Source organism: Puntigrus tetrazona, chromosome 8 (assembly GCF_018831695.1).
Source record: "Puntigrus tetrazona isolate hp1 chromosome 8, ASM1883169v1, whole genome shotgun sequence".
NCBI lineage: Eukaryota > Metazoa > Chordata > Actinopteri > Cypriniformes > Cyprinidae > Puntigrus > Puntigrus tetrazona.
This window is the reverse complement of record NC_056706.1, coordinates 5,639,649-5,662,302: the sequence shown is the minus strand read 5'-3', so window position 1 is coordinate 5,662,302 and position 22,654 is coordinate 5,639,649. Positions and strand designations below refer to the sequence as shown.

The following is a 22,654-nucleotide window of genomic DNA, read 5'->3' as shown; positions in this document are numbered from 1 at the left end:
ATATACACATAACATTTTTCTTAAAATATATATACATCATGTGTGTATACTTTATACATTTTGCTATACAGAGTGCTGTCAAACAATAAAATCATAATAAATGTGTGTGTATATATATATATATATATATATATATATATATATATATATATATATATATATATATATATATATATATATATATATATATATATATATATATATATATATATATAGTACATATACTTACAATTATACAAACAAAAATGTTTTATTTTGGATGCCATTTATCATTTGGAAGCATCTTCTATATAGGATATGGATTACTATAAATACAAAAATAATGTATAGTTCATGAATTATCCCATGTGCATTTTGCACCAACAACCCTAGGGCACATCTTTAACCACTATATTAAGCACATATCCAATTCATAAATGTGATTGACAGATTAATGGCATGACCCTTTCAAGTCTCCGAGCACACAGCCTTTTGATTCAATGGTAACCTAAGCTAATTAATCAAGAGGATCTTAAACCGCGGCTGTAAAACAGCATTGCACTACTGAGACATCTTGTTTGGCAGCTAGTGACAGACACTCAATCTCACTGAATGCTGTTGTCACCATTCCTAAGGAGTTCCGCTTCCTCAGCTGTTTAGCCCTTCTGATCCGCGAGTAACCCAAGACGAGGCGTGCAAGGCTCGAGGAGCTAACAAGACATCTTCACTTTCGCAGCCCTTCCGGATAGCAGTTGGTGTTTATTTCAGTGCACGTATCGCTGTGGTTTGTTTCTGGTGTAAAGCAATTAACACCCGACATAAATCTGTGCTGAATCATGTCTGAGAAACGGCTGTACCAACCCTATTTGCACTCAAGGAATATTGCACAATAACAATAACGGCAGAAACCTGCTAGAACATGTTAACCAAAATGTACTTACAAAAGATATACAAGCTGCCAGAAGAAGAATCCGCACAAGTAAATCTTCAAACTGCTCGATGACAAGTTCCCATATAGATTTTCCTGTCAAACATCAAAATTCAATTTATCAGAATCACACGAAGGCTACAATTATAAGATCATGTTATGGTTTAAACTGTAATATTACCTTCCTCAGCAGGCAACTCTGAGTGGTTTGTTGAAGTATATAAAGAGACAAAATATAAAAAAAGTTACAAAAATACACTGTGAACACATTACCAAGCAGAAATTGATTTACCATTGACTGAAACACAATTATCCTTTACATTACGACCTTTGACCCTGTAAGAAAATGTAAAGATTAAATTTGCCTTAGCATAATGTTAGTCTTAAGATGTCATATAGTACTTATAAGCGGTGACTATCAGGTCCAAGCACCGTCCACACGTAAAAAAAACGTGAATGAATATTTGGTTTGAATCCAGATTTGTTAATATTTGGCCCCTCTTTGAGTACATGCTGTGAAACATTTACAAGCCGTGTCTGAGTCGGGTGCTGACAGGATTTTTTTGGTTTTATCTTGTCTTCGTGAAAACATGACACTGTATAACTGATGAAAGAGGACGACTGGAGAGCAGCCGTAGCTAGGCTTGCTTTGATTGTCCAACAACATAATAAAGCGGAAGGGATTTAAATATCTCTTTCAGCTTGTTTCTGGCCTGTGTGTGCTTGTCTTCAACCTTGTCAAAATCTAAATGAAAATGTGTGTGGCAAGCCATTTTAACATTTCGCCCTTAAAACTCAGTAGAATTCATTTTTATGGTTTCAGCACGTTTTAAACCAACTGCGAGACGAAGCGTACGTAATGCTTATAAAAGGTTTGTTTAAGAAAGAAAAGAACGAAAAAAATAAAACACTAATTTGGACAAAAACGCTCCTGCACAAGTAAAGGAAATCCATTATGTCCGTTTCTAACAAAGTGAAAATGATTGGAATGTGTCAATTGCGGCAATGAATTAAGATCTACTCATGTTGCACTGATTTTGTTTTAAGCATTTTTACAATGGCCAATCAGAGGCGCTTGTATAAGCTTGTATGCACACATCCATATCTAGGGCTTGCATAAAAATACGAGTTTATGATGTATGTAGTTAATAATAGATTAGGCTTTAAGCCTTACCCTGGAAGATGGTTCACCCTCTGCCTATGTCAAGCAATTATTAGTTTAACTAGAAACTAATCATTAGAGTAGTTAGTAGTGAAATAGTCACTAATCTATATTTAGTTAGTCACTCAAGTATATCAAGTTCTTTTCTATTGGTATCTGACTAGCTTGTAGTGCAGGGGCCAGACACATAAACTTAGCCTCCATGTTAAGACAGGGTCTTAAGAACTAGTTTCACCAACTAGCAGTTAACCAAAAGGTAATCAATCTTTTGGATTAAAATCAGTCAAAACTACATTTTTAAGTACCCAAATGTTTTAAACCAGTGTTTAACTGGTATAACTAACTTTTAAGACTAGTCTAAACCTTTTATGTCCCTGATGTTTCTGGAACCTGTTCTAGTTTTACTAGTAGCAGTCCATTAGATACAAATACTAATTTCTCTCCCAGTAGTTGCTTCTATACATATACTAGCACTCAGGTTGTAGTGCCTAACAAAAAAACTCATTTGTTATTGGCATCATATGTATAGTTTATCTCACTAGCTGCAACCAAAACTTTACTTGTGAATGACTAGTCAGCATGTATACTATTAGCCATCTTAACCAGTAAACTTAAACACTAAAAAGTAACAACTGGATTTCACAACTCTAAGTCTATTAATTTAGGAAAACTGAAAACAAAATCTAAAGTAAGCAAAAATAAGTACTAGCACCTAATGCACGCAAGTGAGAAATTCACCAGTGACTACTGCATTTACTAGTAATTTAAATAAGCTTAAAACCAATACTAGCTCGATTTACAAAAATGAATGTTACGACGGCTTGCCATAAAAACGTGTTTGATGACGTCAGCGGTTTCGAACGCTTCAGCCGGCTGATTGCAACAAATGTAACAATTTCGTGTCAACTTCAAAGCGTCGTGAAAAACGTGAAGAACACAAAGTAACAGACGTACCGTTGGGACCCCATTTCTCTCTCTGCCGTTTCACCTGGTCTAAAGTCAGTCCCGTGCTCTCGTTGACGCTGAAATAACTATAAACTTCTTCCACACTCTTGGTGTGAGCGTTCTCCATGGTTAGATGGGAAGAGAATCCCTCTCAATGAATCTACCTTGGTCAAAAAAAGAAGAAGAAAAAAAATACGGATATGCCTATGAGTGACACATGCATTGACATCCAATGAAGAACATATGTAGAAAGTTGAGACGGGCAAATGCACCTTCCAGGAGTCTTATCCAAACACAGGAGTTCTTCTATCTTCTTCTCGCTCCCCAAAGAACTGAGAGTCGGTGGAAGCCAATTGAAAAGATCCTTGCTTAGTACATCACATTCATCCTCCGTCCAAGCCTCTGCCTGCCTGGAAATGTGACGGTCGACCCCTTTCGCCGTCCTTCTCTCCCGTTCAGTGATGATGGAAACGGCGTTTACTCGTTTTATTGCAGGAGACTCACTACTGCCTCGCTGCCGCATGTGGAGGACGCTGATTGGACAGCGCGTGTGCAGGGAGCCCATCGACATCCAATCAATCGCCTTTGGCTCGAGAAGCACTGACGAAGATTGAGCAGCCGTTTGCTTATTGGTATAACAGACTGTCACTCAATGCAGCTGCTATAACTTTACCCCGCCTCTTCAACGCAGGTATGCTTCAACCCACAGGTAAACGGTGTTCTTGGAAAGCTATCTGCACGTGTTTTTATTGTGTGTGAGAAATGTATATGAGAAACTTTAGCATACGTTTAAGCGTTTATTAAAACCGTTTGTGTATATATAGTAATGTGACAAAAAATACAAATAACCCCTTTAGTTTTTCAGCACTGTAATTAAAAATCACATATTTTTAATGCATTATAAAGTAATTTAAATATATTTTTGCATTTACATGTATTTAAAAAAAAAAGAGTGTTACTCAAATGTGTGATTTTTTTTAAACCTTAAAAATATTCATGTTCATTGGCATGCATTCAAGGTTAAACAAAATCATTTCAGTATTTTTAGCACAAGTAGAAAATAGTATAAACTGAAATCAGAGTGAATGCAAATATTACTTTAAATTTTGTCCTAAATCTCCTAATACAGTTTTGAAAAGTAAACTGATAAACTAATAAACTTTAGCCATTGTAATTATTTAAAAAAACATAATTATTGTGATTATGTCGGGGCCATTTTGAATGAGGCTGACTCAGTATTAAATCATTTAAGGTCCAGATGCCCATTATACTGCAGACACACTGCGACGCAACAGTATGCCAGGTTGCAGTGCTTACACCTACTCAGGGTGACCTATGCATATCATTATATTATTAATATATGAATAAATGAATGAATTACCACCAGCTCTAGCATATCCATTTTTATAGAAAGGATCCAATTATATGTGCTTATGGGTTTGCTGTGGTGATACTGATTCTCATCCAAACATTCTGGATGAATGGATGCACCAGGCAAAGAAAGAAAAAGAAAAGCTTCTTTGGATATTCCAAAAGGCGTCACCAGAACGGCAGGATCCGCAGGATCAATACACGTGATCTGAACAGCTGAATATTCCACATTAGAATGTTACAAAAAATAAATACAATTAACTGTAGAAATATTTCGTTTACAATGTTTGCTTTATACATTTTGTATTTTCAAAAAAAATAGTGAGGTAAAGTAGCCAAGCAGCCTTCTAGTAAATAAGCTACTCACACATGATGATTGGACAAGTCTGTCTGTTTACTACTGTAGCACTACCCTGACAGACCAACAAAAGGAGATCCAACTGAATTCCTAAATTGGACAGCTCTTCTGCCCAAGGTCATGGCTGTTGTTTCCCAAAATAACCTGGAGCGCAGACGCATCCAAAGTGTAGCACTTTGTAGGGCATTATCTTTGGACACACAGACTGGAGCTCGGTTCTTAAAGATGTGTCGAACCCGAGACTAGTGACTTGTTGGATGTTAGTGTGTCAGGTGGCCCTTAGGACACTTCAGCCCTTCTTTCACTGCAGAATACGTTTATACGAACTAATGTATGGTTTTAAAGTAACAGTTCACCCACAAGTGAAAATTTGCTGGAAATGTCAGGCCATCCAAGCTGTTGATGAGTTTGCTCACCAGTGAATGGGTGCCGACAGAATGAATCTCCAAAAAGCTGATAAAACCATCACAATAATCCACACAATGAAATGTGGTAGTTTGATGGTTGTTTTTTTTAGAAACAATATCAACATTAAGACATTTTTAACCTTAAACCATTGTTTCTGACTAAAATACCAGTCCTTTATAACAATATTGCTTTCTCCATCTTGTCTGAAACAGGAGAGAAATATGCACAGATAAATCTCTTACATCCACTGGTGAGCAAGAGACGCAGTTTCCGTGAACTATTCCTTAATATACATACAATTCTACATATTCAATAATATACACAGTTATTTATATAACTTATAATAATGACCAGAAAAACTTTTAAGAGGGAAATGGCATCACAGAACCAGCATATCTTTGCCAACATCCTGGATGACGTGCCCAATTGGTGCCTGGCTCTGAGCCTTGAGGTAGCACTGCTTCTTGCACTCCAACAGCATCTCTAGGTCCTTCCACATCTTCATCTGTCTCATATTGGGCTCCTGGTTCTCTCGCACCTGCTTCACCTGCTGACGTAGAACCTGAAAGCCCACAGGAGACATAATGTTCATCTGTTTTAAAAACGCCTAGTGCTACATGTTCCAATTCTAATTAGAGATTAAAACCAATCATTTTCATACGTTCAAAGCAAAAAAACTGACCCATGATGCCTGATCTGAATTTCAAATTCCTGCCGAGGCATTAAATATACCGTGCCATATGCCGACAGTCAATTTTGGCATAATTTGTGGATTCAGAAAGCTTGTAAAGTAGCAGCAGTAAACAGTTAAAGGGCAGGGACGGCAGTTACGGGAGGGTGCTGAGAGGGTGGTCCTCTGGTTGTACATCGGGGCAATGATTACACAAGCTTTGTTCTAACACTGGCGAGATGTGGCGTGACACTGATCGCATGCTCTGCACGGTTTGGCAGAAATAACGCAGGGGCCAGGCCCCACGCTCTTAACTATCACCAAGTTGACCCCGACAGATGAGATAAAGACAAGTAAACGACCTGATGGAACCAAGTCATGAGTCAGAGAGGTTTGACAGATGGTCGAAGACAGTCTCCTCACCTTGCCCAAGGACTCCTGCTCTGCAGTGTTCGCTATGTACTTCTCTCTGTAAGAGAAGGATATACAGTGATTCCTTAAAAAAAACTTGTTTTAGTTTAAATATTCTTTCACGGGTTTTTCCAAACCTGTTTTACTTTTTTATGTCCAAGCTGCTCTTAGAGAATGGAAATAAAACCATAAAAAGTCCAGAGGCCTTGTTATGTATGTGCTTAAGCAAATTATATTTATAGAAGGAAATGATAGAATAACAACGTATTATTAGTCTGTTCCTCACGCAAAAATATTGTATGATTTCTAAAGAGCTAGAATATAGTGAGTCGTATTGACAATTAGATTTTTTTTGGAGCGTAGGGCCCCTGTTCATTGTATGCAAAACCATATTTTATTTTAATTTTTAGTTAAAATTTGGGTAATTTTGCTGTTATTTTATTTATTTTTAGCTTTTTAATTTCAGTTTTCATTTTAATACATTTTACTACTTTAACTTAAATTAAACGGAAAACTAAAAATGGAATCTCTGCAACTAAAATTAATACATTTCACTTAAAAGTTTCACTTATAGCTATTTTGAAAATTTATGATAACATTTAATATATATATATTTTTTCTTTTATATTTTTAGTTTTAGTTTATATTGGGTGACTTTAGAGTGAATAAATGACCCATTCATTTTTGGGGCAAACTGTCCCTTTAAATGTCATATTTACCCAAATAAACTTCTATTGCATTGCTTGGAAGAAAAACAAATCTAACATGACAATTGTAAAAGAACTTATGATTATTGCAGTTCTCCAATTTCTGAGTCACTCCTACTTAAGACCGAACCTGCAACCTTTGTGTTAACAGCTTAAATCCTTAACCACAAGGCTATCACCCGCCTCCACGTTTAGCAGAAATTCTGCTAAACTTTTCGAATGTGTAGGCTGCATGGATCAGGAATGGGTGAATAGATACTTGAAGCATAACTGAAACAAAAGACATGAAAAAAACAACCATTCTGAGCAGTAGGCAGGCAGGCGTGCTGAGAGCTGCCAGCTCAAAAGAGCCTCTCAGGAATCGTTTGTTTGTCAGTTATGAAGCATGAATTCATGTGTTGTGTACACGTCTGTCTTTTCACTGGAGCTTTTAGGTTCATCTATAGCAGATATATCTTTAGTTTCTTACCTGAGAGCTGTCCTCCGCACCTGTAAGTCCATTGACTGATTGATCTTACTCTGATCTGCCGCCCTCTGCATCTGACTCTCGGTAATCTGTGAAAGGGAGGCCGGGGAGGAGAGTGAGTGAGAGAAAACCACAGGACTAGAAATCTCTGATGTCTAAAAGGAAGCTGCTTTTACCTCTCTCATACAGTTAATGTGATAATATCTGCTTTCTTCTTGTGCAGTCTCTTCCCTGAGCATCCTCACTTCCTGTATAACATCAGGACATTAAATCACTGGCTGCTCATGTATTATTTCTTAATATGCTAAAATAGTGAAATGGAGACCATAGTTGGCTATCTCTGAATTTATGAGTTGGAATTTGAACATCCACAGGATGTTCAACTTGAATTTGAATTGAACGAACCGATTCATCAAATTAGATTTCTGAGTTATAAACCCGATTCATGTGTTTGGATATCCAAATACAAAACCGCAAAGGAATATACATTTATTTTTCTAATATAAATTACCTTATCGCAGACACAAAATATGAGGTATTTAAATAAATCATTTTGTGTGAAAAAAAGTGTTTTGTGCTTTAATGTTGGCACGACTTATTTTATATAAATCATTTTAAGTTTAAATAAAATTATGGGAATAGCAGCATTGTTCCACCATAGTGTATTAAATTAAACTTATTTAATAAATTTAATTTATTAATAAATATAATTAAGTACAATTATATATATACATATACATATATATATATATATATATATATATAGTTTATAGATAATTACATTTACATCTATTTATAATGTAATATAATCTAACAATATATACAATAGTTTTTAATTAAATTTAACGAATCTCCCAATTTAGTATCAATGTTACAAAACCCTAATAGAGCCCTATAATACCTGCTCCAGCTTGGACCTGTTGCTCTCCAATCCTGCAGCACAGGTGTCATACTGAGCCTTCTTTTGCTCATACTCTGGGGCGAGCTCCTGTTTTAACAAGCAAAACAAAAGAGAATGCAATTCTGACAGAGCTGATATGCTGATTGGCTCTTTGTAGTCGATAGTGATGCTCAGTATGAGAGACAGAAACAAATGGCTTTGCATCTTCAGTATCTTGTTTGACGCTAAACAGTCACTCACTGCGTGTTCCTGTCTCAGAGCTCTCAGGTCCTTTATCAGAGGAGACAGAGCAGACTTCTTCTCTGCTATCACCGAATTTAGCTTCTTTACCTGAAATAAACACAAATGTTCAAGACATATGACCCGAGAGAGAATCAGCCGAATGCATACAAATGAGCGTGTTAAAGAAACGTATCTGCAACAGAGCTTTAGTTTGGGGTCAGTGCGATTTTGAAAGAAGTTTCTCATGCTCGCCAGGTTTGTATTAATTTGATCATAATGTGCAGTAAAACAGTAATTTAGTGAAATATATTATTACACTTTTAAATAACTATTTTAAAGGTAATTTATTCCTGTGATGCAAAGCTGTTTTTTTACCAGTGATTTATTACTCCAGTCTTCAGTGTCACATGATGCTTCAGAAATCATTCTAATTGGTCTATCTCATAGTAAAGATAATGATTACAACTACCTCTAATAAGCTTTTCCCAAAACAACTTCCGCTGACTTTCTGTTTATCTCAAACCGTGCACTCTTGCGGCAAAACAAACTCCTCTGTGAACTCATTAATGTTCCCCATGCATACTGACTGTCTCCCAAAACAGAACAGAACATTTGGAGAAAGCTAGAGCATCATTCTCCAATCTGCCTGGCCCAACTTACCATTTCAGACATGTCGTCCAGCGTTCGTCCCTTCATCTCGTCCAGCTCGCTCTTGATAGCGGAGACTCTCTCCAGCTCTTCCTGAGTATCGCTGTAGCCCGAGATCCCCCGCTGAGCCTCCAGAGATTGCTGAACACCACAACACAAACAACGCAGAAATAGAACAAATGTTTATTCGCCTTGTCAATTTGATTAGATTACTTATTGAAACATTTGATTATTTGCATACAGGAAACAATCAGTGTTACTGAAAAAAAAACCAAAAAACATTTTAACTGCAAGCTGCATAATTTCAGCCCACGAATCAAACAAGATTCGAACCATATTAGACAACGTTTGTAGAGACAAGCTTGTAATGAAATCAAAATTGACCCTATTTACTTCTATAATAAATGTCCTGGTCATTGTGCATGATTCATCAGCACATGTTGTTCCAAAATAAAATCTTTTCATTATGTTTCATCAAAACGTAATAATGGTCTCTGCCTCTTGAATGACTTTTCATGTTTGCTTTTGTGACTAAAATTACAATAATCAATGATACCGCAGGCGGCAATACGATTGCATCTAGATGGATAAAAACAAGTGCAGTCTTACATTACATGCTAATGCATATTCTGATTATTGCCTTATAAAGTAATGATTGTATTTTGATATTCTAAAATATGAAATAACTGTTAAAGTAGTTTTATCTGTTTACGTCCAACATTTGCCTGATTCTGCAACAGAATAAAAAAAAATAAAGGTAATTTAAATCTCACATTCTGCCTTTTTTTGCAATTCTGTGTTTGTGTTAGTGCTGTCAAATTATTTGTCAAATTAATAATTAAATCATACCCAAAGATAAAACAGTTTTTGTTTACAAAATATATGTATGTATACTGTGTATATTTATTATGTATATATAAATACACACACATACAGTATGTATAAAAAATATTTACATTTATATATTTATATCCTTATATTCTATACTGTATATTTAATATATACTTAACATGACATATTTTTGTTAAATATATAAATGCATGTCTTTGTATTTGTGCACCATATATATTATGCAAACAAAAACTTTTGAATGAGATTAACCGTTTGACAGCATTATTTTTTATATCTAAAATAAATTGTCTAAAGACTAATGAGATAGACAGCTATCATTTTTATCCTATGGTGAAAACAAGCTTCCGTGGGATGTGTCTGCAGTGACAGTGTAATGGTCAGACACTTTCCAAAGGGTCATGTCTGTACAGACAGCCAGAATTCAAAGCCATAAATCGCAGTGCAAAGCACTCTCTGCGCACGGAGGAAACTTCACATGTCAAGCTAAAACTAACGGCCATGGGTTTTATAATAGGACAAAAATGTGCTGAGCATTATTTCTGGGGAGATTACATGACTAATCACATTTAGTCACTTCAGTACGGCTCAACTCAACTTAGCTTCATCTAGACATTTTAGACTAGTCAGGGAAAATGAAAAACTTTGCAAATATTAGGAGTGTAGTGGTATAACCTTTTGGCTTTGTGGTTTCAATTTAGTGTGGTAAGTATTTCGTACGTCGCTATCGAAGGTACACAGATTAGTAAATCACCAATACGGATGACTTTTTCTATCACTGTAATCACTGAATGTAATTCTACCTAAATCAGACGCTATGACATATTTTATCGGCTGACGCATTTGTAATGCTCCTGATACAGATGCACTTTGCACATGACACGACATGTGGGGCGAGTGCGTTTGACTGATGCCCAGGCCGTTTGAGGGGATCAGGTGCCAAAAGGAGGGGTGGCCCAGGCTCGTGCAACCAACTGCATAATGGAGGAGGAAAATTCCCCTACTCAAAAAATAACAGCATAGGACGCAGACAGGGAGCAAATGCCGGGATCATAAATAGCCCAAGCTCAGCCTTTCTGCGTCAAATGGGCTATCAGCAAGCCAGAGACAGGGAGGGTTCAGAGGTGTGAAGTCATTTCCAGGAAGGTGCTGTAACTTCAGCGTTAATGCAATTTGAATAGACAGGGACGGGTACAGGGAAGGTAGATTATGTACCAGTGCGTATAAGATGGTCAAATGATACGCTGATAGACGCAAGCTAAAACTCCAGTGATGTTTGAAGAACAAAGGTGGGTGTTAAGCAGGGTACTATTTCAATTTCAATTCTTGAATTCAGTTTGAATTGGTGCATAATAAACAGGAAGCAGAATTGCAGTTTGAATTTGAATGTATAAGGAGAAGAAATTAAGACAAAAATTACAATGAAAGAAAACTAGAAAAACAAATTATGCTTATGGACTTTGTGGACAGGGAGAACGACTGGATGATGGGTAAATGTGTTTACCAGCTGCTGCTGTCCAGCTGTGTGTCGTTCTCTCAAGATCTCTTCAGTCCTTTGTAGAACACCATACTCCACCTTCAGCTCAGCAATCTCTTGACGTTTCTTCTTGTAAGTGCTGCTCTTGCCACGCATCTTGGCCACATATCGCTTAAACTAAAAAAGTAGACAAAAACAAGAAAAAAAATTATTTAGTAAGACATTACCACAATAATTTGGTTAGAAACTATCTTGGAAAAAGTACATATGGAGCAATGCATACTCAAATACTAATACTTGACCAAAATTAAGAAAAAAATATGTAAAATGTATATCTATTTCATGCAAATTTGTGCTATTTTTAATCTCCTTCTTGCCTTCACTAGTTAATTTTAAATGCTCCTGTGGTGCGACAAATTACTTTTTAAAGACATAAACAACAATGTAGTTTCTCAAATAATTATAGTTTATTTGTTTTATGTGTATAGCATGTCACAGAGCGGCACATATCTATTTAATTAAATAAAAAATACCCATAAAAATCTTATTAACAGTAAGTAGAAGTTAGAAATGTATGTCAATTAGAAATGTACGGTCAGTGTGTGAAGACAATAAGTTTCAATAAGTGAAAAGGGATCTCCGAACACACAACAGTCAGTAGAACCTGCTGTGCAATTAGTTATTGTGACATTTAATTTTTTTTTAGAAGGGATAAACAGATCAACGCACAATGAGCCTTGGTTGAGTGACTGTGTCTCACTGATGACTACAAACAAAGCAAGCCACCGTCTCAAATAGGAAAATGGTAATGACATGCAAACACCACCTGCGCTGCATGTACATGTACAGGGTTAAGGGATGCAATGAGACAAAGTCAGGGGGAACATTGTGGCCTTGGCTCTGTGTCTGGTAAGGTGAGAGTCTCTAGGAGAAAACAGCTCTGAGGAATGAGTGGGTGCAAAGAAGGGGCAAACCGGGGTGCAACTGGGACTTCTCAGTAGATCTCAACAAAAGAAACCTGAGCCTGCAGGCATGCAGCCAGAGGGACAGAAAACATCTTCATCTGGCAGCTCGTTCGCTCAGGCTATTCTTCTGTCAGTACTGCCAATGGCTATAAATGCTGAGAGGCACCGGAGAGCAAACTCCGAAATCACACAATGTGCCGTATGTCACTTGGGGCACGCAGAGATTGTGTGTGAGAGTTTATGCTTTGTGTATTTTGGGACAGCAAGGGCAGACAAGGTTGGTGCGGTTTGGGAGGGGAGCAGCAATAATGCCTCGCTGTGTGCCCGAGCTCCTTCACTGCAAACAATTGAAACAGTAACGCATCAGCATTTAAATGCTTTATTGCAGATTTCAGTGTACGTTAAGTTTAACCGACAGCGTTTGTTGCATAATGCTGATTAACACAGAGGCATATTAATTATTCAGTCAATGAATAACATATCTGCAAATATGTAGCTTTGGAGTTTATCACACTGTGATGTATTGTCTTCATGTGATTCAGATTTGTTGGTCAGAGTTCATCAAACACGAATGTTGCATGTTTAAGTTTGGTGAACTTTCTCCTATAGATTTCCTTTCGTACTTTAAAGTCAAAAATATACTTCTTAACCATGTTCAACAGTGCATGTTCGAGCGATTTCAGCATTTATCAGCGTTCAAGCCAAAAACGTCCATCCATGCTCGTTGTGAAGAGTTTTGTGTTCACACCTGTTTGAGAGACTGGGCAGAAAACCAAAAAATAAGTATACAGTACATTTTCCCTTAAGTATCTCTCATCAGTATTTCAAGGGTTGAGTAGAAATTATTTTTTGTAGTAATTACCATAAAACCACAAATTTGTATCGAACTGCCTCCAATTTAACCAACTCTGTTGCTTTCAAATATTGTATTACAAATTGTAAAAAAAATATATTTATATCTTTTGAAATCCTTTTAAAGTGTTTATTAACTCAATCAGGTTGTTTATTAGAAATCAATCAGTTTTGGGGCACTGCTAGGTCCCCCACTGCACCAAAAGCCATTTTTCCTATCCGTTTCCCACAAGTTGTTCCACAAGTTGACCATACTTGGTTACTGTCTATTTCAGAGGCTCAGACTTGCACATCCCTATCACACCTATAGACACACACTCTATAGTTTCAGCTATCCATCACTTGGCTGCTGCTGTTCACGGTTGGATGAGCCACGGACAGAAGTGAGTGTTATCATGGAAAAGGCTGATAAAATCGCAGGAAGTCCAGTATTGGGGGAGGGATGGTGGCTATTTTAGCCAGGGTGCCGCTCTATCTGCTCAGCCTGCCAATATCGCTGCCCAAGGCCAGCCAGGGAATGGAACGTCTGCTTGTTAAAAAAAAAAAAATGCAGACAGACAGCAAAAAGTGAGGACAGGATAGTTCACAGGTCTCAGAAACAGACAGGGGCCTGTTCATCACTGACAGTTACTCCGGGAAATCTCCTGGGAAAAAACATTACAGCTCTGGCTCCGGGGTCAGTGAGAAAGTTTGAGCCAGATGACATAAGGGTCACCTGCCCTTTTGAAGCCGCGCTGCTTAAAGGGGTAATTCACCGCTGGCAAGATGAGCTTTTAATAAAACTTACTGGCTGTGCAGCAGAAAAATAGTTAGAAACATGGCAGTTCTCTTTTGTCAAAAACTCTTCATTTTGGTGCCATCCTTCTATCGATCCAAAAAAAATTAACAAAACGCAAAACATGAATCTGGCAGATCTTCCAGACAAATAAATGCTACAAATAACTCAAAGAAGTACATATTGGTTTTTTTTTACATACATACAGTGCATTCGGAAAGTATTCATAGCGCTTCACTTTTCCCACATTTTTTTATGTTACAGCCTTATTCCAAAATGGATTAAATTCATTTATTTCCTCAAAATTCTACACACAATACCCCATAATGACAAGGTGAAAAAAGATTTTTTGAAATTGTTGCAAATTTATTAAAAATAAAAAACCTGAAAAAATCACATGTACATAACTATTCACAGCCTTTGCCGTGAAGCTCTAAATTGAGCTCAGGTACATTCTGTTTCCACTGATCATTCTTGAGATGTTTCAGCAGCTTAATTGGAGTTCACCTGTGGTGAATTCAGTTGATTGGACATGATTTGTAAAGGCATACACCTGTCTATATAAGGTCGCAGGGTTGACAGTGCATGTCAAAGCACAAACAAAGCATGAAGACAAAGGAATTGTCTGTAGACCTCCGAGACAGGATTGTCTCGAGGCACAAGGCTGGGGAAGGTTACAGAAAAATTTCTGCTGCTCTGAAAGTTCCAATGAGCACAGTGGCCTCCATCATCCGTAAGTGGAAGATATTTGGAACCACCAGGACTCTTCCTAGAGCTGGCCGGCCATCTAAGCTGAGTGATCGGGGGAGAAGGGCCTTAGTCAGGGAGGTGATCAATAACTCACTCTGTCTGAGCTCCAGCGTTCTTCTTTGGAGAGAGGAGAACCTTACAGAAGGACAACCATCTGTGCAGCAATCCACCAATCAGGCCTGTATGGTAGAGTGGCCAGACGGAAGCCACTCCTTAGTAAAGGGCACATAGCAGCCCGCCTGGAATTTGCCAAAAGGCATCTGAAGGAGTCTCGGACGATAAGAAACAAAATTCTCTGGTCTGATGAGACTAAAATTGAACTCTTTGGAGTGAATGCCAGGCGTTACGTTTGGAGAAAACCAGGCACCGCTTATCACCAGGCTAATACAATCCCTACAGTGAAGCATGGTGGTGGCAGCATCATGCTGTGGGGATGTTTTTCAGCAGCAGGAACTAGAAGACTAGTCAGGATAGAGGGAAAGATGAATGCAGCAATGTACAGAGACATCCTGAATGAAAACCTGCTTCAGAGTGCTCTTGACCTCAGACTGGGGCGACGGTTCATCTTCCAGCAGGACAATGACCCAAAGCACACCGCCAAAATATCAATGGAGTGGCTTCACAACAACTCAGTGAATCTCCTTGAGTGGCCAAGCCAGAGCCCAGACCTAAATCCTATTGAACATCTCTGGAGAGATCTGAAAATGGCTGTACACCGTCGCTTCCCATCCAACCTGATAGAGCTTGAGAGGTACTGCAAAGAGGAATGGGCAAAAATTCCCAAAGACAGGTGTGCCAAGCTTGTGGCATCATATTCAAAAAGACTTGAGGCTGTAATTGCTGCCAAAGGTGCATTAACAAAGTATTGAGCAAAGGCTGTGAATACTTATGTACATGTGATTTTTCAGTTTTTTTATTTTTAATAAATTTGCAACCATTTCAAAAAATCTTTTTTCACCTTGTCATTATGGGGTATTGTGTGTAGAATTTTGAGGAAATAAATGAATTTAATCCATTTTGGAATAAGGCTGTAACATTGAAAAAGTGAAGCGCTATGAATACTTTCCGGATGCACTGTACTGCCATTGAAACAATACAAATCTGGTTGTGTGTTTTCATGCCTTGCACATTTGGTTTTCTATATTACATGAAAGAAGCAAATTCTGATCATTTAGATATTCACTGCAAAAAGTGATATAACTGGTTATTATAGTAGTTTTAACATACCTCGTCTCCACGGATCAGCTCGGCTCCACCCCGCTCTCGTGCCTGACTGCTCTTCATGTTCAGTTCTTTCTCCACAGCCGCCAACTCCTCACGGGCCTCCTGTAACTCCTCCACCTTGCTTTCCTTCTTCCGGACTATAATAGCAGCCTAAACACACAAATGTACTTTTTACACATTTATTTATTAAGCGCCCCTATTATGGATTTTTGTACATGACCTTTTATGAATAAACAAATATTGCAACACACAATCCTGCAATGTTTAGAATCTGAAAGAGCACAGTGTATAAAGTTATTGTATCAAGAAAGATCTGATTCTGAAGTCGTTTTCGAAATGAACCCCAAGCCGAACCTATTGGAGCGGTAAAAGCTAACAAACACTGCTTTAAATGAAACTGACCAATCACCGGAGGGGTTTGAAAAAAAAATAGCATTTGGCAGTCATTGAACAAATAAGGTAAAAACAAAAATGCATGCTATAAAAAATGTTAATGCATGTTAACCTGTTGTTTAGGACTCCCAAAACCAAAATATGAACCTTTCATAACCCATAATAGGGGCACTTTAATAACTTTTTGCTGTTTTCCTAATTCAAATTTTAACAAGGATATAAATAGGTTTTAGTAATTTTATTTTTAAAATATTTTTAATATATTAATAAAAATGAAATTATAAAAAAGTTAAATTCTGCACTATTTCTTACTTTCATTGGAGATGAACAAGACACTAAAGACTAAAATCATGCAGGAGCACATTTAAATAAAAGTGAGACAAACTCCACACATTCTGTAATTCATGTATATTTTTATATAAACCCTTTTACCCAAATTGGCATAGTAATAAACAAATGCAATTTGTTTAAATAATGCTTTAACGTTGTTTTTCTATGTAAATGTGCTAGATGGCTTGTTTGACAAGATAAGACATTCAAAATAGAAGACTCGTGTTTAAAAAAATTTCCCAATATTAAATGCAAAATATGTTGTGTGCGAGTGGCTCCATAGACCCTTGTAAACCACTGTCTGTAGGAAGATCAGTTGCCTTGAACAAAGGTCAATTATACAGTCTTGTTGTTATACAAAAATATTTGACATCAGAATGTCGCCGCTGTCCATTCAGAATCAAGAGAGACGTTTAATAGTCTATGATAATGCACATCTGGCAACTACATATGAAACAAATGCACATTGTTGTATTAGCAAATCAGAGAACATCAAATATTCTTTCAAGTTCAAAGACATGCAGGACAAGTGCATCATGGATGCGAAGGTCACATGGTCACCTATACCCTGCGCTTCCATTCTGGGCACGCTGGGCTTCAAAGGGCTTAAGGGGCATATAGTAAAATCACACAGTACTCAACTCTGCATGAATAAAGATTGCATGCAAAACAAAGTTTGGGCAGAAATCTTCCTGCTCAAAATAAAACCCGACCTCTCAGGTAAAAGAACAACACCTGCTCAAGCAAATTTAATTTAAAACATTTACCTGCTGTCTGAACAAAGAGAGTTTATCATCCATTGGGTCGTCACGCATCATCCTCTTCTCAATCAGATGGTTGATCTCTGTGTTGGTTTCTCTGATCTAATGAACAAAAGACAATTCATTACTCTATACACTACTTTTAAAAGTTTCAGGCCAGTAAAAGAAAGATGCATTAAACTGATCAAAATTGAGAGTGAAAACATCTATATATTTCAGTGTGTTTTATTCCAAATCAATCAATCAATCAATCATTTTTATTTATATAGCGCTTTTAACAACACAGGTTGCATCAAAGCACTGTATAAAGCAGAAGAATACAATGACAGGGATGTATAATGACGAGAGTGAACAATTTGTTATTAAGTGCAGAGACGGTCTCTGTAATCAACTGGACGATAATCGCTAGAAGTTAAGTGTCCCCAACAAAGCAGAACAGAGGCGACAGCGGCAAGAAACCAAAACCCCATCCATACAGAATGGAGAAAAAAAAAACCTTGGAAGAAACCAGACTCAGTGGGGGCTAGTTCTCCTCTGACCGGACGCCCAGCACTTAACTTTCAGTTCAATTTTAAACGCAGCTGTGTCAGATAGTGTAAACGACTTTGTGTGTGTGTGTGTGTGTGCATCAGGATCTGGTGATATGTCCACAGAGCGCATCTAGGTGTTCTGGTCTCTGATGAACAATCTCTGGGTGCTGATCCACCATCTAGTCTGGATACAAACTATAAATGCTGTTCTTTTGAACTTTCTATTCGTAATCACGACAAAACTGCACAGCTGTTTTTACACTTTCGTTAAGCAGCACATCCGTTTCCAACACTGATTAAAGTCATTTTTGTAGGATGACGCCTACATGTTTTAACATTAACATATTCACATTCATGCACACCGACTGACCTTGTCCTCCAGCTCCCTCAGTTCTGCTTGGCCCATAGCAGGCTCAGACGCCACCTTCTGTAAATACTGCACCACCTTTCTCATGTTCTCCATCTCTCTAGGCAGCTTCTCAGACACCATGTAGGAGTTGAACTTGATGTCCTCCTCGAGTCTCTTCATAAGGCCTGTGATTACAAAGTACTAAAGTCATCTTGTTCTGTGCCACAACACTGTGTAATAAGATACGGTGGACATCACGTTGTGGAGGTCTGAAACTTGCAATGCGAAAACAAAACAAACAAATGCACTATGAGTCAAAAGATGAGTAAAATGTGCACAAAACTAGCGTGAGTGTGCACCAAGTATGGAAGACATGACCCATTCTTAAACTGAGTAATTCTGGGACAAGTGTCTCTAAGTATAACAACTCACTCTCTGGCTTTTCATCTGCGGCTGCCTGCTGCAAGTCTTTGAGCTGGATCTGACATCTCTGCAGTCTCTGCTCTGCCTGGAAGAGCTACACCAGAGACAAAACACAGACTGAGCTATCGGGAGACAATAACTGATTCTGGTTGTGGAGCTCTAGTGAGTTTCTTCAGATATAAACGTACAGCTGATGTATTTGTGCATTTGACGTATTTGTCTCTACCTGGTTCTTCTGCTCCTGTTTCTGATGAGCAAGAGATTCTTCTCTTTCTTTTTCCACTCTTAACTGTCTGGCCAGGTCCAGCATGCGTTGATGGTTTGAAACTGCCTCCACCTAGTGGAGAAGAATAGTGTGACAAAAACCAGAACAAGTATAGTCGTTTTACATTAACTATGCTAAATAAGTGAATTGTCTGGAACAGATATGAACATGGTTTTTTAAAAAAAACCTGGCCTTGCCAGTTACAATCAAATGCGGGAATTTTCGGATCCAATTCAAACTAATCATCGCATTCAAAATAAAAGTTTTTTTATGAGTGCGTACTGTGTATATTTATTATGTATATATAAATACACACACATACAGTATATATTTTGAAAATATTGACATATTTACATTCACATATCATAAATATATTTAATATATAACGGTACATATTTATGAAATATACACATGTATTATGTTCACACACATCAGTACACACGTGTATATTATGTAAACTAAATCTTTTATTTGGGATGCCATTAACCGTTTCTCAGCACTAGTCAGAAGTAATTATTTTATAATTGTTAAATATTTAATAAACCTAAACCTATTTGGGGTTTTTTTATCATATGCAGTGGTGGTCCTAAATTTTGTGTGGATCTAAATGCGTTCATTATTCCATTCATGTTTTTTAAACAGTGAAAGCAGATATTTAATTAAATCTGTAAATGGGTTCATTTGCAGGTGCAATTCCATAATTTTATTTATTTTCACAAACAGATTCTACAGGATTCTGTCTTTCTTACCCTCTTTTTAAGCCGCTCCACCCTTTTTATGAGTTGATCCTTCTCCTCCTCCATCGCAACAATGTCCTGCAGCGACACAGTGTTATTGTGTATATAACGCAAAACTCTACATGACCAGATGGGACTTCAGCAACACTGGCTTTCTTACCCGTCGAATCTCAGCGGTGGAAAAACCTGAGCTCTTCAGCTGTTCACACTCTTTGTGGATGTTCTTGAATCCCTCCACCAGCTCCTCATACTATGAAAACGATAGAAACAAACATTATAATAAAACACAAAAAATAAACATCCATTAATGTAATGTAATCTATAGAAGGTACACAAATAGGGCACAAACAAGGAAGTTAACGCTTTATTTTACGGTTACACCTATTAGTCACTTATTAGCATGCATTTTACTAATTTTAGCCATTTATTAATGCTAATAAAGCCTTATTCTACATGACCTTATTTAACACACCTAAACCTACCCAAATACCTAAACCTAACAACTACCTTACTAACTAACAAGTGTTAACAAGTGATATATATTCTAAAGTGACACCAAAAGGCAGTTTGATAAAGGGTTTTTTTAAAGAAAAAAGTAAGCAACCATGATTACAAGTACACAATATATCATTTAAAAATACAACAAATATTATGAGCTTTTTTTTTTTACTAATCATTTCATTATTTACCAGCAATACACATTTAAATTAAATGCTTTTTCATTTCTGATAAATTAAATAAATATTAAACACTAGTTCGCATTCAAAGTACCTTGTGATATAGAAAACAAAACAGAATAAAACCAAATAGAATACAATAAAAAACAATGTTTTTAAGGCTTAAAAGAATAGTTCAGAATAGCTGAACTACATTAGCTCAAATATTTTATTATGCTAAACATTTTCTTACCCTCAAGCCATATAAGATACAGCATGAGCTTGTTTCTTCATCTGAGCACATTTGGAGAAATTTTGAATTACAATACATCACTGGATCACCAGCGGATCCTCTGCAGTGAATGGGTGCCGTGAGAATGATCATTTAAACAGCTTTTCAGTTCACCGGTTATTAACTAAAGTTTAGTCTTCTGAAGTAGTCTGAAGTTGCGTTGTGGATTACTGTGACGTTTTTATCAGCTACTCTCAATCTGATGGCACCCATTTACTGCAGACTATCCATTAGTGAGCAAGTGATGTAATGTTAACTTTCTCCAAAGCTGTTCTGATGAAGAAACAAACGCATCTGAATCACAGACTGCCTGAAGGTGAATACACTTTCACCCTTAATACTTATTTATTTAACTATTCCTTTAAGCCATATGTTCAGTATAGTAATACCTGGTGGTAGGTCTCAGCAATGATATCATCTTGAAGAAACTCAGCAGGAATCTCTAGTTTGACGAGGAACCTGGCCAGGTACGCTCTCTTCTTCAGCTCTGGAATCCTCTGTAACAGCCAGTGCAAGATGGGGTGCACCACAGGCTTACTGCCCGTCACCAAACCCTGACGGAAGCTGCTTCTGTCAAGGCACGCGTATATCAAAGATGATTAGATATTTAACACTTTTAAAAAGCACGAGAGCGAAAATAAAACCTCTGAATCAATCTTTCCGTTTCTTTCTCCAGAAAACAAACCTGGCCCCCCGGCTAAGCTACAACACCATACCCATACGGTCCTGAGACCACTACTTTACATATTCTATACTGTTTTTCACTATTTCTGTCTTACACTTCAGACATTCCTCCAGGAGGTTTGTATTTCAGCATCCCCAGAAGAGTAAACATTCTCTTAGCTGTCTGCTCCGGCAGTTCCTCACGTATATCAATGGTTTGCTGAAAGAAAAGTTAAATGGAGACAAGTTAAAGCGTTAAAAACAGACAATTAGAGGAAACACACAGGATAAAAATAAACCTGACAGGTTCTGTATAGCACACCAGATTGTTAAATATAAATATATATATATATATATATATATATATATATATATATATATATATATATATATAATAATAATATATATATATATATATATATATATATATATATATATATATATATATATAATAAATATTATATATAAATAAATGTAGTATAATAATAAATATTTTTATATAAAACAACTAATGACAGAGACACAAAGATTGTATATTGTTATATATTATATTATTATACTTAGAAAAGGTTGCTTATTTTACTTCGCTTTTTTATTAATAAAGATAACATTTTCACTCACCTTTGGATCAATTTCAGCCAGAACATCGTTTAAAGTCTGCAGCAACTGCATTGGCTCCAGAGAGTCGAATGTAATGAGATTGAAGTTTTTCTTAAAAGGCTCTCTGTTGAGCTGCTCTACGATAAATTTGAGCTGTTCGCTCATCTTGGAGGGTTCGTGGATTTCAAACTTAAAAACAACCTCGCCTGATTGCGATGTTTAGACTTTTCTCAACTAACGTTAGCTAATTGTCGAGCTAATTATCGATGTATTACGTTAGTTCTCTGGCCGATGTCACAGAGTGTCGTTTTTGATTTGACTTTAGCAAAATTCAAAAGGATAAATACTTGCATTCGCCGTGCAACTGCGAGTGCCGTTAACACATCAACAAAATCTGCCTAGGAACCGTTGTCACGCAAGGCCTGGTTGCTACCAGGAAGTTGGTCATCTGAAGAGATTTCTCGTTTTTTAAAATAAAAGTCTTTAAAAATATTTTTCATGTTTCTGAACTATAAAATATTAATAGAATAATAACAATAATACTTGTTTAGAGAAAATACAAAAAATCATAAATGTAACACATGAGA

General features: G+C 37.0%; 2 protein-coding genes across 3 annotated transcripts in view; both read right to left on the bottom strand.

Moving 5' to 3' along the window:
- The window catches only part of atp2a2a (ATPase sarcoplasmic/endoplasmic reticulum Ca2+ transporting 2a), a 28,393-nt gene extending 24,906 nt beyond the window's left edge, over positions 1 to 3,487 (bottom strand). Inside the window, exons 1-4 of the mRNA XM_043247190.1 lie at positions 3,287 to 3,487; positions 3,024 to 3,174; positions 1,089 to 1,106; positions 921 to 1,003 (exon numbers count right to left, since the gene is read on the bottom strand). Coding sequence (XP_043103125.1) covers positions 921 to 1,003; positions 1,089 to 1,106; positions 3,024 to 3,141 — 219 coding nt within the window. The 5' untranslated portion in view covers positions 3,142 to 3,174; positions 3,287 to 3,487. The remainder of the gene's footprint in view (positions 1 to 920; positions 1,004 to 1,088; positions 1,107 to 3,023; positions 3,175 to 3,286) is intronic.
- Positions 3,488 to 3,798: 311 nt separating this feature from the next.
- ift81 (intraflagellar transport 81 homolog) lies at positions 3,799 to 22,492 on the bottom strand. 2 transcript variants are annotated; one of them, XM_043247191.1, is made up of 18 exons: positions 22,089 to 22,492; positions 21,584 to 21,687; positions 21,194 to 21,374; positions 20,017 to 20,106; positions 19,869 to 19,934; positions 19,081 to 19,191; positions 18,864 to 18,948; positions 18,453 to 18,616; positions 17,559 to 17,654; positions 16,072 to 16,218; positions 11,530 to 11,679; positions 9,189 to 9,317; positions 8,547 to 8,636; positions 8,307 to 8,393; positions 7,582 to 7,653; positions 7,409 to 7,494; positions 6,245 to 6,290; positions 3,799 to 5,713 (listed from the first exon to the last, which is right to left on the bottom strand). In XM_043247191.1, exons 1-18 carry the CDS (start codon positions 22,230 to 22,232, stop codon positions 5,531 to 5,533), a joined length of 2,031 nt encoding a protein of 676 aa, XP_043103126.1. In that variant the 5' UTR covers positions 22,233 to 22,492; the 3' UTR covers positions 3,799 to 5,530. The 2 variants fall into 2 exon arrangements, with proteins under 2 accessions (XP_043103126.1, XP_043103127.1); XM_043247192.1 differs by lacking the exons at positions 3,799 to 5,713; positions 6,245 to 6,290; positions 7,409 to 7,494; ... (3 more) ...; positions 9,189 to 9,317; positions 11,530 to 11,679 and adding an exon at positions 11,696 to 13,227.
- Positions 22,493 to 22,654: the final 162 nt, after the last annotated feature.

Coding starts and splice junctions, on each gene's coding strand:
- ift81 (XM_043247191.1), bottom strand. CDS start 22,232: ATGAGCGAACAGCTCAAATTTATCGTAGAGCAGCTCAACAGAGAGCCT. Junction 19,192..19,868: donor TGGAGCGGCTTAAAAAGAGG/GTAAGAAAGACA, acceptor CTTCTCCACTAG/GTGGAGGCAGTTTCAAACCA. Junction 17,655..18,452: donor TGAGGGAGCTGGAGGACAAG/GTCAGTCGGTGT, acceptor TTTGTTCATTAG/ATCAGAGAAACCAACACAGA.